The following is a 17926-nucleotide window of genomic DNA, read 5'->3' as shown; positions in this document are numbered from 1 at the left end:
AACAACAGAAGACGTCAGTCACACGTTCAACTTTTCCATTTTATTATTTTTCTTAAAAAACAAATATACATAATAAGAAATGATAAATATAAAAAACCCAGAACAAAATAAAAAGTTCTTCAATGTTACAAACAACTGCTCACCTACACACTAGTGTTACGTTAAACTTACGTGTCAGCCTAAAGTCTGAACTTGTCTCTACGTACGCTGCCGGCCCTCGTGCGAAGACGAGTCACGTGTGAACGGAAACGTTTTCCGTCCTGCGACTCCGACGGCAGATTATTCGGAGCAGAAGAACGGGGACATGCAACTTGTTCTGGAGGAAGGAAGCCGAGGAACAAAACGGCCGAACCACGACGATCGAAAACACGCGACGTGACGTTTTAACAGTGAATCGATAGCACGTTAGCCGTTAGCTCAGCAGCTAACTAACGACGTCACCGAGCTGCCGGCGTGAACGCGTGTCTACTGACAACTTTTATTATTTAAGTTTCCGACACGTGAATATTTCCTGGTTTAATGGAACTTTTCTTTCAACCAATCTCAGTTTCTCTTGTAATCAGAACCAGACGGAGACGTTCAGGTTTTCGGTCGGTCCGTTTGGACTCTGGGACATTATTAACCGCGTCGTCGCTTCCAGCTCTAGCTGTTCATCAATAATCAGTTCGGCCGTTTGTCTGAAACGCTTCAGTTCCTGCAGTCAGCAGGTCAATCCGCCCGCCGCCGCGGTCACATGACCCAAACTAAACGTTGTTATAAATGTGAGAGAAGCAGAATTTAAATGTTTCCAACATTAAAGTTTCTTTTCAGGACGTTTGAATAAACGTGTGTGTTAATATCTGAGCTCCAAACATCCTCTTCAAACTGACTGAACTCTGTGTTCAGTGCGTTTAGTCGGCGTGTTCACAATAACGTCTTTTAATGCGACTCAGCTGCTCCTTTAAACTGCTCTCAGATCAGCTGTTTATCGTGTGAAGTGAAGGATGATGGGAACAGTCGCAGCCTGACCTCTGATCACACAAACACAACAGCTGCACTTTAAAACAGCGTTCGTCATCAGAGACACGCCGGCAGGTGTTTGAACTTTAGGAGCGACGACTCCACAGCTGTTCAAACCGCCAGGCTGAATCCAAACGTCCCGCTCACTTCCAGCGGCTGACTTCCTGCGGCTGACTTCCTGCTGCACTGATCGTGTTTTCACTTGTTTAATTCTGAGCCTATTAATTCGTCCCGGTGAAACCGTCAGAAACAGTGTAAATAATTCAAACTGTTTGATGGTTATGGCGTCCAGGACGGCGCCGGGCTTCTGTCCAACGTTCAGGATCTCTGCTGACACACAGCTCAGCTGTTCTAATGTTACCGGGCCGCCTGGTTTTGATCTGCGGATCTGCTTTAAATGAGTCCAGGATTCTGGTGACTCGTGGCGGCGGCGGCGACCTCTGGACGTTTGGATTCAGCTCGGCCTGCAGGGCAACAAGCTGCGGTTAGTCACCAGGAAGTGCTGGTTCTGGTTGCGTCGCCCAAATATGTGAGACAAAACCACTCAAAGGTCCACTTACTGGCTCTGCTCTGAGCTTTCGACCGAAACACACGGGGTGTGACCTCGCGGCCCTGCGACCTTTCTCGCCGGCCCATCGGCTCGTGTTGGACTGAACGTTAAATGTGAGACGGTGTGTTGGAGGAACAGAAGCAGGAAGACTTGTTGTTGATGTGGTCACATGACGCAGTTTGTTTTATTGCTGACGGTCTGAACTCAGCTGGCGCCTCCACAGGAAGCTCCGCCCACACACGTCTCACCTTCTTCTTCTGTGGATTTTAATGTGAAACAGCGCTTTGACTTCAAGCCGCGGCGGTTTCAGACGGTGAGGAGGAGACCCAACTCCAGGACAGGAAGTGTTCCAATCTGACTGTGGGTCGTCTCCGTCACAGATCAGCTGACGCGACGCCGACGCCCGTCACCGACTCCACGTCACAACAAAGCATTCAGAACCACGCTGCGAGCTGCGGGTCATGTGACGGACTACAGGCAGGTTCCTGGTAGCTCTGCTAGCCTGTTTGCTAGTGACGGAAACGTCAGCCGCCCTGCTCTGACAAAGTTCTGAAAGATTCTCTTTTGCATCCATAAAACTTTAAAATCGCGCTAGCTTGGCGACCCCTCGTTGGTCACATGACCCTCACCTTGCAGGCGCCCCGCCTCCGCGTGGAGGACCAGTTCATGACCTCGGCCCACATGGAGTCTGAAACAGGCGTCGCTGCAACGTGAGGCGTTCAACAGGCCGCCATCGGCGACCAATCGGATTCCTACTCCAGGGACAGGAAAGCTAGTTTCTATGACGACGGCCGGCGCCGGCGTGCTGCTGCAGGTTAGTTACTGTGAAGCACTCTGATAGAACACAACTTTATTTAGGAACAGAACTATTTACATGTTAAACAAACAAACCCAAATCATTAAGGCCGTGAAACTAGACACCAGGACCAGGACTGACTGAACCGGGTCGCACCGGTCGGACATGAGAACATGTGGCGGCGTCCAATCAGAAAGTGGTTTTAAGCGTCCACAAGCACCAGCTGCTGATCAATAATCCTCGTCCGTCCGTCACAGGTTTGGACTCAGAAAACACTTCACGTGAGAACATCTGGTGCAGCCGGGTCCAGGACCCCAGAACCAGGTTTAACCTCCACACGTTTGGTTTCTGTTCAGATCAGCAGCTTCGAACGGGCGAGTAAAACCTGCTGCGGGTGAAGATGCTCGTGTGGATCCAGCTGATCCGTTTGGATTACTGATTACACTCTGACCAAGTCTTGACGGGTCCAGCTGAACTCTGACCTGTTCAGATCTGCAGAGGGATTTTCATGATCTCACAGAAACCCTCCAGGACGGTTTCCTGGAAAGAAAGAGCCGTGTTGTTCGGAGCCGATCGGGGGGAGAACACTTTAAAGTTTAGTTCAGTCGGGTAAATTAATTAGCAGAGAAACTTCCATGAAAGAAACGCTCCATTTCAAAGCCAGTAATCATTTATATAAATCTATTTTAAATATTTTGTCCACCAACTGATCGCTTCTGGTTCTGTCTAGGAAACTTTCCAGGAAAACTAATCAGAACTGACAGATCCAGAGTTTTTTAGTCCAAAACACGGCAGCTCGTCTTCTAACAGGAACCCACAAGAACACACTCGACCTGTTCTGACCTCCCGCTCCGTTATACACTTCATCTGAACGTTTTAAGGTTTCTTTTTACGCCATCAAAGGTAACGAAACCGAGGGACAGAAACTCTTTAATAAAGGAGCTCCTCGGGCCGCAGTACCGCGACCGGCCGGGCGGAGGCGCCGGATCACATCTTTTAATCCGTCAGTGTTTGGAAAGGAAGTCGCTCCGCTTCTTCGTTTTAACGTACATTAAATTGATTCTCCACCTCAGCGAGTCTCTTGTGACGCCTTCAGGGTCTCAGAGGAGGCTGTGCGATAAATGTCCTCACCTGATGTCACCTGAGTCAGACCGAGGAGAGCTGCTGCTGCTAATCCCAAACGTCTGATTCTAAAAAATGATTATTGTGCTGCACACTCGTTTAGTCTTGTGTCATAAATCCAGAGCACTTTCCCTAAAAGCCCAAACTGCCTGTTAGAGCCGCCTTTCCTCTCCTCGCGCTAAAGCAGGTGAGCTGAGCGTCGTTCACCTGCTCTGTGCGGGTAAAACGTCCACGTGTCCCCGCCTGCTAACGTGTTACTGGATTTATAGTTTTCTAATTTGAGTCTCTGCGTCTCCAGACAGAACGCCGCGGTTTCCGAGGCGTCGAGTAGTTCACCTGCTCTGGTCCTGTTTTTAATTTCTAAAAATGAAGTTCAGTAAATTCACCACGTTTCCTACGTTGATCAGTAATTGTTAAATAATCGTGATTGTGATTTTTGCCACAACATCACAGAGGTGCATTGTGGGCGGCGTAGGCGACGGGTTTTGACGGAACGTGGCATAAAAAGAATTTCTGTCTTTCTGTACTCACACTCACTGTTTGGAGTGCACAAGCGTGTTCACACTGAAAAGTACGGCAAAATGTACCGTGAGTACCCGGGTGGCGTACCATCTGAGAGAGACCAGCTGGTTCTGATGCGTCGATGTGACGGTGAGTCCGACGGAGCTACAGCGGCGAGGCGATGATGAGAATTTATGAAATGTTGTGACCTGGATAAACGTTTTGTTGTTGTGGCGAGCAAGCGGGCGTCTGTGAGGTCATGAAAACTCCTGACACAGCTGATCTGAGGTCAGGCGTCAGGTGTCCACACTCGTAGAACAGCTGCTGTGTAGATCAACAGGAAGTGAAGTGTGTTTTAATGCTGCGGTTCCCAACCCCCGGCCCGCGGGCCAGTAGCCGGCCGCTCGAAGCCGAAGCAGGCGTCACCGTCTGCTGGATATTAAGCTGGCGGTCACTAATCGATCCGGTGCGTCGATCGATCCGCGTCCCGTCAGTCTCTCGCATTCAGACGAAACCTGATCAGCCGACCAGCAGGAGAGAAGCTGCAGCAGTCTGACCTTTGACCCCTCGGCCTCCGACACCAGATCTGGAGCATAATGGCTGATGACTCCGCCCATCCGATGATGTGACAGCGCTCCCGATGCAACATGGCGTCCAGGTGTGACCCGCAGCTCGTCATTAATAATCAACCAGAACAGCTGGAGGTGTTAGGAAGTGGCGTGTGAGCGCAGACGTGAGTTTGTTTATAAAAAAGGACATCGCTACGAAAGAATGCATCAGCCGGTTTAAAATCTGCAGCGCTTCAGTATAAAGTGCTTCATTACATTGTTACGTTTGTACAGTTTCTTATTAAAATACTGTTTTCCCTGGAGTGAAACCATAGTAAACATGTTACACGTTGGTAAAAATAAACATTTGGAATGTCTCTGTTGCTTTAAGAAGTCCCATTGGCTGATTTTGGTCAAGCTGAACTCGTCCCCGGAGCCTGAAACAGGAAACGAGCGCAGATGGTTAAAGGTTTCACGCTGCTGCACGGCGGTCAAACAAACAAACAAATGGGGAAGGGTGACGGGGGGGGGGGGTTAGGAGTGAGATGCAGGTGAGAGTGAAGCATCATGGGTAGTCAGAGCAGTCAGCGGGGCCGGAGTCCACCACCACACCAAACGGTGTTTTTCATATTTAATAAGTTACTTTATACTTTTATTTCCCATCGTCACAAACGGGCCCCTGACCTCCTGCAGAGGATTTAACGGGCCCTGGAGGGCCCACCTGAGGGAATCTGAAGTGACTGAAGGAGCCCGTCTGAAGCTTCGGCAGGAAACTGACGCGTCTCGTCGTGAACTCACATGTGTTTCGTTAGATGACAGCTGAGAAGCGTTGACGCCTTCTTACGGTTTGTTGCTTCCTCTCTGATAAACGGAACTCGTTAAAACCAAAACAGAGTTTCACATTTGAGGGTTTTAAATTCCGATATTCTTCAACTTTTCTTTTAACGAGGTCATCTTCTGCTTTCTGGCTTCTCCCCTCTGCTTTATTATGTTAAATCTTTTTTATGCATGTAAGAGGTTTGCAAAGTGAAAAAGCCCAAAGGGAGTTCCCAACTCCCACAGAAAACTCTGCTCCTGAACTGAACACTGGAGCCCTGAATACCTTGCTGGTAATTCTGTTGCAGAGCGCCCCCTGATGGACAAACTGTGCAACACTCTTGGAAGGAGGTGACTGAGCTTGACTGAAGGATCCGTCTCTCTTTTTAGTTTCATTTATCGACTGTTATAAACACTGATACCCATTTATCTGCAGTTAGCTCATATCGGCCGATTTATCTGTCGGGCTCTAACGAATATTTGTGTTTGTGCTGTGGTTATTTTTATTCTGGGCTTTTTCAGCAGGTCTGGTGGCTGAGAGCCTCTTTATTATTTATACATTTAAATAAAATAAATATTATTGTTAGACGTGATTTGCATTTCATTTCCCTACGAGACGGATTCCAAACTTGAGGGTCGGAAGATAAATTTGAGTAATGAGAGAAGAAAAAAAAAAACATTACTGTGACAGAAAATTATGTTAATTCTCCCAAACGTTGCTCTTTGTTTTCTCTGAATCATTTTATTACTTTGGACAAAGAAAACAACTTTGTTCTTTGCTTGTTTTAAGGAGCTAAAAGGACCACGAGGCCGGAGGGCATCCGAAGCCCTGAATACTTTATTCTCTGGAGGCTGTTTCTTATCTCAGATTTGGTCTGAAGTGAATTATCAGAGGAAGCTAGGACCCAGCGGACACCGTCTCTCTGTGGTCTGGACTCATTCAGATTAATGATCCAATCATGTTGCCGAGTCCGTAAAGCAGCGCGGTGAGAAAATAAGGCCGGACAGAAAAACAAACAACAACAACAAACAAACAAACGTTAAGAAAACTGTTTAAATATAAAAGATACAAAAGTAAAAAACACAAACTGACACGTCAGCAGAAAGTCGATGACGAGGACGAAGCAGCTGTGATGATGATGATGATGGGAAAGAGTCAAGGTAGCATGCCTCAGTGTTCATCCAATCAACATGCATCAGTTAGCACATGTCTGTTAGCATGCATCAGTTAGCATGTGTCTGTTAGCACGTGGCGGTGACGGCGGCTGATTTGGTTCTGGAGGGGGCGGGGCTTGGCGTGTGCAGCAGGCTGACAAAGAGGAAGAGGGTGGAGGTGGGCAGGCAGACGCAGAGGAAGAGGACGACGTCCTCGCTGAGACAAAGGACGAGGTCGCTCTGCTCCGTCAGCACCCAGTCAACCAGCACCCCCACCAGCAGGTAGTACACCTGGAACTCCTGAAGCTCCTCCCACTCCTCCTCCCACAGCCCCGCCCCCACATCCTGCGACGAGCTCTTCCGCCTGGCCACGCCCCCTCCGCTGTCACTCACCATGGGCTTCATCTCCGCCCCCTCCGACACCGCCTCCTTCACCCGGCTCCGCCCACGCTCCACCGCACGCTCTAACCGCCGGCTGCTCTCCACGAACTCCTGCAGGGGCGGGGTCACAGGGGAAGGGGCGGGGTCACGGGTTGAGGGAGATAAACAGTCAGAAGGACAAAAAACTCCCACAATTCTCTGCAGCTTGAGGCTCACAATATCATTACCATCACAATCAACATCTGAACGTCTGAAGGTGAAGTGACCTCAGGATGTGTGATGTCACTTCCTCCTTGGTCGTCTCTGCAGTTCTCAACGCTGTTCTTTTATTACTTGTTTCAACTTTTTATTTTACTTCCTGTAGCACATTTCTGCTTTATTCAAGTTAAAACAACTTAACGACGTTTAAACTAGTTTCCATTTCAGGTTAAGAGGATTTAAACTCCTGGTTACATGCGTGAGCTCGTCGTCAGGGGACACCTGTACTTTCTTGTTCACCACAAAAAGTTGATATTTTAGTTGGAAATTGAACGCATGACGGATCTGCAGTCAATCGTGTCCTCGCTTCAGCTTTGCCATAATTTAAAGTGAGTAGGGCTGCAATTATTTTCTTAGTTGATTAATCTGTTGATTATTTTCTCAATTAATCGATCAGCTGTTTGTCTATAAACTGTCAGAAAATGGTGAAAATGTTTTAAAAATCAGTGTTTCCCAAAGCCTGAGACGACGTCCTCAAACGTCTCGTTTTGTCCGCAACCCAAAGAGCTTCAGTTTACAGAGGAGCAAAGAAACCAGAGAATATTCAGACTTAAAAAGCTGGAATCAGAGAATCTTTTCTGTTTTTCACTCAAACTGATTTAACCAATTCATTGAATAACTGTTCCAGCTCTAGTTTAAAGGTCCAGTGTGAAATATTTCTGAGGATCTGTTGACAAAAATGCAATAAGATCCATAACCATGTTTTTTTTCCTTACATAATAAAGTAAGAAGAGAAATTTGGACAAACGCTGGACGGCCGCCGTAGCTGAAACGTGTCACAGCTCGTTGACTTAAAAGATGAAATTACAGTTTGGACTTCTGTCACAGACTGCCGGCTCCTCCTATTGGTTGGTTTTGTGAATTAAAGAGGTGGTATTCTGCTTTTTGGCTTTTCCCCTCTCCTTCATTGAGTTATTTACCTTTTTTGTGCATGTAACAGGTTTGCAAAGTGAAAAAGCCCAAAGGGTTCCTGTTCTGGTCCAGCCCCTAAATAAAAATACCACCACCTCTTTAAAGACCCGGCGTGTTCAGGCGGCTGCCGTCTCACCATCAGAGCTTTGTCCATGAAGAACTCCTTCCCCGGAGTGCCGTCGTTGTACTTGGTGTCGATGGCGAAGCAGAGGAAGAGGACGTCCACCACGATCTCAAAGATGGACAGGAAGCAGTGAGCCACCAGGAAGGAGAAGAGACACACGATGATCAGAGGCAGCAGCCACTCGGCGTAATCCCGCTGGTAGTTCAGGAGGAGGACGCCGGCGAACGCCGTCGACGTCACGATCAGGATCTGAGGTAACACACAGATTTAAAGGTGTGGGAGACAGACGGCGTCCTTACATCTGGAGTTTGAGAACAATCTTCATATAAATGTCAAAGAAACTGAAAATTCTGAGAATAAAGAACAAAAACAGAGAATTCAGTCCACCAGAGACACCCGGACCGCCCGCCTCATTTACCCTGGGGACGCAGGGGACATGTCCCCACCGCTTTCTGAAAGCATTTGTTAAAAATGTTCTGAAAAATAGCAACAACAAAAAAGTTAAATAACAAATGTTAGTGTTAAGAGAGAGTTTTTTTGGCACAATAAGATATAAAACATATAATGAAATGTAAATATAGAAAGAAACAGATCTGCATTGTCCAAAAAAACTATTTACTGATTACTGCATTTTACTCTGTTCGTCTCCTGCCAGCTGAATTTTGTTCCCCTTAATATAAATAAAGACATTTATTGGTGCAGAAAATGTCTCCAGAATGCAGGAAATGAAGTAATTAATGCTCAAAATCCTCTGGGGGAGGAGCCTCAGACCCCCCCAGTCATATATTTCATCAATGAATATTTCTTACAGTGAGCTGAGATCAGTGAGTGATCAGGCGATAGTGACGTTCCAACTTTGAGCAGCTGGAGAAAAGCAACTGCGGCCGCCAGACTCAGCGCCTGCGGCCGCCTTGCTCCTGCGACGTTTTAATGTCATGTGACACGGTGACGTTTTGCAGCGCCAGCGAAAGTCGGACACAATTTCTAGCCAGCATGCTTCCCGTTACGTCAGCGCTGCGCAGCGCCGCAGGAAGTCAAACGCACCTAATGTCTGTGATCTTTCCTGTAGCGCCGCCATCAGGACAGACCTAAACCTAAATACACTTCCTGTGTCGTGTTCTTCTTCTGTCTTCTCACAGCGCTTCCTTCTCTCCCCAGATATTTACCTGACTGATGCTGCGCACGCTAACAGCTCCTACTGGTATCTGTAGTGACTCGCACTGAAGCTCGTACGTTGCTCCTCAAATGAAAGTCGCGTCTGTGAAATGAGTAAATGTAAATCTTGACTCGGTCAGTTTGGTTTACTTGGCCCACTGGATCAGAACCAGCTGGTCGGAAACGCCCGTGAGATCCGTACTCACCTTCCCCAGGAAGAGCACAAAGTCTCCGACGGCGTTGATTGTGGCGACGCGCAGAGCGTTCTCCACCAGGATCACGAAGGCGTCGCGTGCAGACGTGCAGAAACTGGTGCTGTTGATGGCCGTGGCTGCATATGCATTCTGGGAAATAAGAGCACAGGTGAGACGTCAGGATGAAACCGGACGAAGAGGAGGAGGAAGGTCTGAGTGTTACCTGGTTGAGATAGTTGAGGCACTTCTCCAAACACCACAGACAGCAGATACACGTCTTCAGCAGACAGCGAGCGCACGCGTTCTCCTGCGACACAGACGGAACACGATGAAAAACCAAACCAGCAGATCAGAATCAGGTGAGTCCGACAGGTGAGTCCCGGTTCTGTACCTTTCCTTTGAGCTGGTTGTGGATGTACATGAGGACGAGTCTGGGGACCTTGACCAGCGTGATGATGAAGGATCCCTTAGCGACGGTGCCCAGGTGATACCTGACCAGCCTCAGGACTGAAGACAGGATCGGGGTCACTGGGAGCCGGTTCTTGTCCCTGAAACACAAAGTCCTCATTAATGTGGTTCACATGTTGACCCCTCTGCCTGTGCGGGACATTAGCGTAAAGACTGGAACCAGCTAGCCTGGCTCAGTCCAGAGAGAGTCCACCAGGTGTGGGCTCACCTGGTGAAGTAGTAAGTGACCACGGCTCCGGCCACAGTCATCTGCTGGCAGGCCAGGATGAACTCAGTGATCCAGACCAGACCCACAGCGTGGTACCAGGTCAGGTACTGCAGAGGCCCCGTCAGCCTGAACTCCGTCAGACCCGTCTCCTCGTTCTGGACCGGGTTACCTGCAGAACCACAGACGCCCCAACATCAGGTTTTCAACTGCTTTGTTTTCTTTCTTAATCACAAACTCTACGTTTTGGAAACTACAGTTCCCATAATGCTTTGAGGGACGTAGAACGTCACCATGGAGTCAGCAGCTTGTTGATGCACGAGAACATCTTTACACCCCGCGCTGCGTTTCAGAGATGATCATCTGGAGATGAAAACATAACGAGCTGCGACGGTTCATCTATTAAAACTTTATCTTGATCAAAAGACGATCAGCAGCTCTGCTGATAATCCATGAAGCATTCGATGGTTCCGGCTCCTCAGAGGGGAGAACCTGCTGCTTTTCTTTAGAGTAAATTACATTTTTGGTGTTCTTCGCCTGGAGCTTCAGAATATTTGTGATGTTTTATGGACCTCATGGTTCCCCGAAGTCGTGTCTGCAAACTAACTAGAGCCCAGCAGATATTATCGGCCGATATGAGCTAAGCCGATCACGTTAAGCTAACGGTAGCTAACTTAAGCTACTCGGACAGACTACAGTACATTGTGCCCCAGTTATTAATGTAGGTATCAGATCTGCTCGGGGTCTTTATTCAATATTTTTGCTTTTATTTCGCATTTGCTTTGGCAATATGGCAATAACGTACACGCACGCACGTTAGCTTAAGTGGATCGGCAGCTAACATTAGCGTCGTAACATTAATTCACCGAAAACTAGTATCCGTAAACACTACGACATCCAGCCAATCACCATCTGCCACGTCGTCACACAAACGTACAGCCAATCCCGTTATGTGACGTCACCAGCAGGCGCAGACCCCCGAGCAGATCTGGTACCTACACCGGACGTGATTGTAGATTTATTTCTGAAACAGTGCAGCAGTTCTAGTGAACGCTCCTCATTTCTCACTAGTTCATCTCTTCTAAATATTCTCTTTTATATATCGCTTACAGCAGCTCACTAAGCTAATGCCGCGTTTATCAGTGGAGGAGCGCTAACGTTAATGAGCCGTTAACGTCTAAATGTATCTGCGAGCCGCCTGTCTGCAGTTACAGTCGGCGTGTCTGAAATGGTTAAACCAGAAGGGAACACGTGAATAAACATGAGCTGAACGAGAAACTAACACGGTTTCCAGTAACTCCTCTCTGTGTGACGTTGTGTCACGTGTGGAACGCCGTAGTCAGAGCTGGAACGCCTCTGGTTGTAACGTTAGTTACAGGAAATCTCTTGTATCAGATGCATTCAGCAGCAGCTCACTGTATCGTAGACGTCGTGTTGCAGAGCCAGCTGGTGGTTCAGAAATGGTTCCTCGTGGCTTCGGATGTTATTAAAGAGTGCTGGTCCAGAGATAAACTAGTTGTGAAGATGCTCCATTGGATGTGGTTATTAGGGCAGATTAAAATACACACAGCCTGCGCTTCTTCTCTTTCAGCCGTCTGTTTGCAGCTGCAGCTTCCTGCAGCAAATGTTTACATGATAAGTTGTAGAAACTGTAATCTATTTTATTAACTTAATGCATTTAGGAAAAGGTTCTATCGCCCACATACAGAACAGCTTTCACCATCGGCCTGTGATCCAGACAAAAGTGTAGTTTGGATCATTCTCAACATCGGCCCCCAAAAACCAAATCAGTCGGGCTCCGCTGTAAACACATGTCTGCGACACAATATTGGGTTTATAAGGTGTAGCCCGCCTTTTGCCCGGTGTCAGCTGGGATTGGCTCCACCACCCCGTGACCCCGTACGCAGGATAAGCGGCTAACGATGAGAGAGAGTGTGAATATTCAGTTTATTTCTTCAGATTAGTCTCTGATCTTTATTTCCCAAATCTCGGGACAGGTTCAAACATTTCCAGACCTGAAGGAGCGGTGTTTAAACTGACCTGTGGTGCCCAGGAACAGCAGGACCAGGATCCAGTAGATCCAGAAGAGCAGGAGGGCGAGGAAGGTGACGAAGGGCTGCAGGGTGAGCAGGGGCAGGTGGATGAAGACCTTCCCCGCCACGTGGAACAGAGCGATGGTCAGAGCGACTCGCTTCCTCATGAACAGCATCAACAGCAGCAGGATGATCTGAGAAGAAGAAGAAGAGGAGCTGAGAGCGCCGCCTGCTGGAAAGTTTAATATTTCACTTTCTCATCTACATTCACTCTGAACAGGAAGGAAACCCAAAGTAAGCAGCTTTAATTCAGATATTTCCCCTCTGACGATCAAAACAGTCTCAGCAGACCCCCCCTCACACGTACGGTGAAGACGGTGGCAGCTGCGGCGTAGACGAGCAGCGCCTGGCCGCCGTCTCTGCTGACCTCCACCTCTTCCTTGGCCTCCTCCTTGGTCACCTTCGTGGCGGTGTCGTTCCCGTACAGCCGGTGGTCGATGTAGAGCCACCAGAGGACGCTGGTCCCCGCTGGAACAGACACAAGACCGACTTAGTTTCTCTCCTCTACAGTCAGACCGCCGTTCAGTTCATTAAAAAAGACAGAGCGGGCTTTAACAGGTGGTTTCAGTGTTTTTAAACCTGCTCCCTGCTTCCACATGTTGGTGCTGAAATGATTTGTAGATCCAGAAGCTTCAGCTGGACCGGCTGCAGCGGATTCCTTCCTGTCGACATGGCGTCCACAGAAAGAGCTTCTTGTTGCCCCCCACAGGCTCAGACTGTTTCACCAGAGGTCATGGGAAGGATCCCTACGAGGGACTCCAGGGGACCCCCTTTGTTTCTATCAGGAGGTCTCGCTCTGAAATCTGCTGAGAGGCGAGTTGTTGCAGGAAGATCAGCTGCTAGTAGGGATGTCACGGGAACCAAGTCCAAACTAAAGTTCTGAAAACATGTCGGTACTTGTTTTGGATGGCGGCAGGTGCAGCCGCCGCAGCTCCGCCTCAACTTTAAGTAATTAATTTAATAGTTAACTATGAGCAGCGTCCTGGATGTGCTCTTTCAGTAGTTCTTTGTTTGAATGTTTTTATTAAAGGAGCGTCTGTAGCAGTGCATGATGGGATCGGATCTGTTATTGATAAATTTCAGGCACCGTGACATCACTCTGAAAGACTTTATTTTCTAACGTTGCTCCAACACGGCAAACTCCTCCCCCTCGTTTCCAGCAGGGGTCGCTCGTAGGGATCCTTTCCGCGATGCTGTCAGACGCCTGGTGTCACGGTAGACGGCACGCCCGGCCGAAGCGTCTGCTGCACCTACGAGTCATTTCAGCACCAAGACGCGTGGAAACAGGACCCAGGGTTAAAAATACCGAAGTCCCCCTTTCAGACAGAACGAGATCCGTTTCCTTCTGGACTGAAACCAGAGAAACATTTCAGCAGAGTAAACAGGAAGTGACCTCACCGAGGGATCCGAGGACGACCAGCGAGGTGAGGATCCAGACGAGGACGGCTGAGATGTAGCGAATGATCACCATGAGGATCATAGAGAGGACTGACAGACAGGAAGAGGTCAGAGGTCAGAGGAACCTGAACTGACACTGAGCTGCTGAACTTACATAACATCTAACAAAACTGTAAGAACCAGCTGAGGGCTGAACAGGTCTCTGAGCTCAGTGATGATGCTTCTCACCCAGAGCGAGGACACACAGTCCGATGATGATCTCTTTACTGGCGGCGACGCCGGCGATCAGTCGGTGCAGGACGCTGTTATCGCTGACAAACGTCACCACGGCCTCCGCAAACTTCGCATAACAGGAAACATCCAGCGGAGTGCAGCGGTTAAACACCGGCAGCGGCTTACTGAGGAGACACAGGGGTCAGAGGTCAGGGGGGTCAGAGGTCAGGGGGGTCAGAGGTCAGGGGGGTCCGAGGTCAGGAGGGTCAGAGCTGTTGGAGGTAAAACCGGACGTACCTGGGCGGAACAGGAAGTTTGGGACATTTCAAGAACCTCTCGGGTAGTCCGGGATATTTATGACCTGCTAACTCGTAGGAACACAGCTCCGAACCTGAAACAGAAGAACGTGATGAGATCATCTTCATCACCTTCATCATCTTCATCACCTTCATCAGCTCCGAGGACGCCTGAAGCCGCTCCAGCTGAAACATGTGGTGAACAACTGCAGCGTCAGTACACTAACACGCAGTACTCTGTGTACACTGTGTACTAACTGACACATGCCCTTGGTGTGAGAGACCCGGGTTCAATTCCCACTGCGACCACCAATGTGTCCCTGAGCAACTCGTTGCTCCAGAGGCGTGCGACCTCTGACATGTAGACCTGTAAGTCGCTTTGAATAAAAGAGTCAGCTAGATTAATCAATTTAAATGAATCTCGACAGCGTGGGGTCGTCTTAAATCAAACATGGCCGTTATGCACTAACCGGAGTAATGATCACAACATCTGACTGCTTCTTCTTCTTCTCTCTCTCTCATTATAACTATCATATGACCGCGGTTGTCTCCCACCAAAATATCTGCCGGCTTGTTTGCTTAAAATTAAAAATTAAAATACTTCTATGATCGCAGGCACTGCACTTTCCTCGGCCGCCATTTTCACTAGTTTAAAAACAGGTTGGTGGTCCCTCCCCTACCGCTACATAGCCAAGATGGCGACCGTTGAGAAGTGACCAGCGTTCCACTCTCACCTTTGTAACCATTATGATTACTTCATTCTGCCATACTCGTCAGTGTGAGACGGGAAGGAGAAACAGCCTTCACCCTCCCAGTTAACACAGACGACCAAACGCCTGGTGGAGATAAATGTATGTGGTCGCAGTATTAAATACACAGCAGCACATAAACTGTTTTATGTGCCAGACTCCAGGAGGTTCCAGCTTCCCCTCGCAGAGATGAAACTCACCTGATATAACGTGTTTTCTGTTCCCTCTGTTAGAGGCAGACTAGCTGTTTCCAGTCTTTATGCTAAGCTAAGCTAACCAGCTATAGCATCACATGTAGCGTGAAGACATGAGAGAGAGGAAGAGGAATGACTACATGTTGAACTGCTGCGGTACAGAAACACACAGCTTGTTGCTGTAAACCAACAGGTGAGCCGCTGGGACTAAATGAGGGTGGACAAAATAAGAGAAACACCTCCTCCAGAGCAGCCTCAGACTGATAAACTGGTTCCTCTGTGTTTCTGTGACAGAGGCTCCTTTCATGAACAACATGGCTGCCAGAGGAGCTGTGACGTCCCCTGATGAACCGTCTGCTGTCACGTTTTCAACACTGGACACACTGAGACACGGCAGCCATGACGGAGGACAAATGGAGGCGAGTGGCACCAACGACGCTGGACTTAATGCTGCCTTTGTTACTGTACTCTGAGTGTGGACAGTATGTATGCTGGCCGTGTGCAGACATTAAATCATCACCATGACGTGACGGCGAGCGCACGACTGAGCTACAAGGAAGAAGTGTCAGTTTGTCCACTGTTAAAATGTCATGGGGGGTGGGGGGTTGGGCTTGGGACGCCAAAGATGTTGTCACATGTCCCGCCCCTCCCGCCAGAAAGCCAATCATCCGCTCTTTTACCGCCAAGCTGGGAAACATATTCAGCCAATCGTGTGGCTCCACTGACGTTCAGATGTTGTGGTGGCGGCAAAGAGCAGGTGTGTGACCAGATCAGATCACTACATGTCCGCCAAAATACGACGATACGAAAATTATGTGAAAAGGCGCCAGATGTGATCTGCAGTCCTTGCATTTTGTACTAGAAAATATTGGGGTGCCTTCTATAAACATATACGATATCTGCTGACTGTATCCAGAACCTCAGTTAGCTTAGCATCCGTTCAAGCGCTACAGTGGGATGAGCTCATGGCGTCACGTCACCGGCGCTCTGGATAGATCCGTAAATGAGTACTATATAAGGACTTTGGAACCCGAGGAGTTCCCTGTGGTCACGTCAGCAGATTGGCCCGGAGCGTCACCACCATCAGACCGTCAGTGGTATGATCACACGTGATTCGTCGCAGCAAGTGAAAGTGACTCTAAATGCTGCCAAACGATAGATAAGTTCATCAGCGAGCGACACGGTTGGTGTCGTCAGCACATAGCAGCTTCCTGATTCTGTTCTAATGAACTAATAAATGGCAGCAGCACTTAATGAAGCTCTGCAGGAACGCAGGTTAGTCGGAGCTACCATGATGATGCAGTCAGGGCGCTGAGCTGGTCTGCTTATAAATAAAGGAGCTCCCAGACTCCACCTGTACGCAGATGACACAGTCCTTTATTACTAATGTCAGGAGGCTCTAACAGGATGTGGGAGGAGCTGCCTCATTAAATGATCACTGGAAAACTTTAAACTTCTTCATGATCAGTGACGGGGTTAATATCTACAAGCAGCAGAAAGACCTGATGCAAAGACCAATCTGATGCGAGGACACCTGTTCAGGTGTGTTATGAGTCATGTGACCTCACCGTTGAGCATGGCGAACCTCTTCAGATCCTGGTAGGTCTTCAGCTCCTCGGTGGGACACAGAGACACACACAGAGCCATGGATTTGATCTTCCTCTGAACGATGTCGATGTTGCAGGGATCCAGGAAGAAGACAAACCTGCAGGAGACAGAAAGCACAGGAGGTCACTAAAGGGTCTGACAGGGAAAGTGCTGAATTCTTCTTCTGCAGTTAGCAGATGGTCCAACAGGCTTAGCTGCTTTCAGTTCCACACACAACCGTTTAAAGGAAGATAGAAACAGACATCCATCTGAAAATAATCAGCGGACAACAGAAAGAATCGTTCGCTGCGGTCTTTGTTGGTTTTCGATGGGTGCTGAGCTGCTGTCACTAAAACTCGACACTTCCTTCTGATGTATCACATTAAAAGCCTACCTGGGGTTGTGGTTATTAAATGGGGTATTTTTAAAGAGGTGGTATTCTGCTCATTTTCAGGTTCATAGTCTTATTTAGAGGTTGTAGCAAAACAGGTTTAATTTTCAAAAAACACCATATTCTTTGTCCTACTGCACATTGCTGCATCTCCTCTTTTCACCCTGTGTTGAAGGCTTCGTTTTAGCTATGGAGTGATACCTCTTGTCTCTAAATGATCTTTGTTGGGAGTTGCACATGCTCAGTTCCTAGTTAAGAACTACTAGCCAATCAGAAGCAGAGAAGGGCGGGTCAGCGAGAAGCCGGTAAACAGCTCGGGTTCAGCCGTACGTGTTGCCGACCGGCTCGGCAACACGGACTGGAGCGAGAGTTTCAGAGCGGTGAGTTATTAATCTGTATCCATAAAGTTTTAACTGAGCTCTGTCTCTACATCACAGGAACAACTTTATGTCCACTGACTGCCTGGAGGGTAGCTAGTGTTTGGAAGGGAGAGGAGAGCTGTGTGCTGCAGCTCGCTGTTTCTGAGGGCGTGTCGGAGTAGCCGCTCGGCGAGCGTTATGACACGTATTTACTTGTGACGTCACAAGGAAGGGAAGGCCGGACTACAAACGAGCTGTTTTCAGTTCAGAGCAGAGTTTTCTGTGGGAGATGGGAACTCCCTTTGGGCTTTTTCACTTTACAAACCTGTTACAGCACAAAAAAGGTTTATAACTCGATAAAGGAGAGGGGAAAAGCCAAAAAGCAGAATACTAACTCTTTAATACTAACACTGTTTTCATTCATTCCTGGGACGCTTTTATTGTGAAAGGTCTGCAGGAACT

At 48.4% G+C, this 17926-nt stretch overlaps 1 protein-coding gene across 3 annotated transcripts in view; it reads right to left on the bottom strand.

Moving 5' to 3' along the window:
- Positions 1-73: 73 nt before the first annotated feature.
- slc44a1b (solute carrier family 44 member 1b) overlaps positions 74-17926 on the bottom strand; it is a 29823-nt gene continuing 11970 nt past the window's right edge. For 2 of the 3 annotated variants that reach the window (XM_038699381.1, XM_038699382.1), the window contains exons 4-15: positions 16696-16832; positions 14186-14279; positions 13904-14073; positions 13676-13765; positions 12585-12745; positions 12225-12411; positions 10188-10356; positions 9903-10059; positions 9735-9818; positions 9524-9661; positions 8175-8411; positions 74-6979 (exon numbers count right to left, since the gene is read on the bottom strand). In XM_038699381.1, the coding sequence (XP_038555309.1) occupies positions 6575-6979; positions 8175-8411; positions 9524-9661; positions 9735-9818; positions 9903-10059; positions 10188-10356; positions 12225-12411; positions 12585-12745; positions 13676-13765; positions 13904-14073; positions 14186-14279; positions 16696-16832 (2029 nt within the window). In that variant the 3' untranslated portion in view covers positions 74-6574. The remainder of the gene's footprint in view (positions 6980-8174; positions 8412-9523; positions 9662-9734; positions 9819-9902; positions 10060-10187; positions 10357-12224; positions 12412-12584; positions 12746-13675; positions 13766-13903; positions 14074-14185; positions 14280-16695; positions 16833-17926) is intronic. The other variant, XM_038699383.1, reaches the window with a different exon arrangement.

Source organism: Micropterus salmoides, unplaced genomic scaffold (assembly GCF_014851395.1).
Source record: "Micropterus salmoides isolate LMB-PRFRI ecotype aquatic unplaced genomic scaffold, ASM1485139v1 Ms_hic_scaffold_5, whole genome shotgun sequence".
Classification (NCBI taxonomy): domain Eukaryota; kingdom Metazoa; phylum Chordata; class Actinopteri; order Centrarchiformes; family Centrarchidae; genus Micropterus; species Micropterus salmoides.
This window is presented reverse-complemented; position numbering and strand designations above follow the sequence as displayed.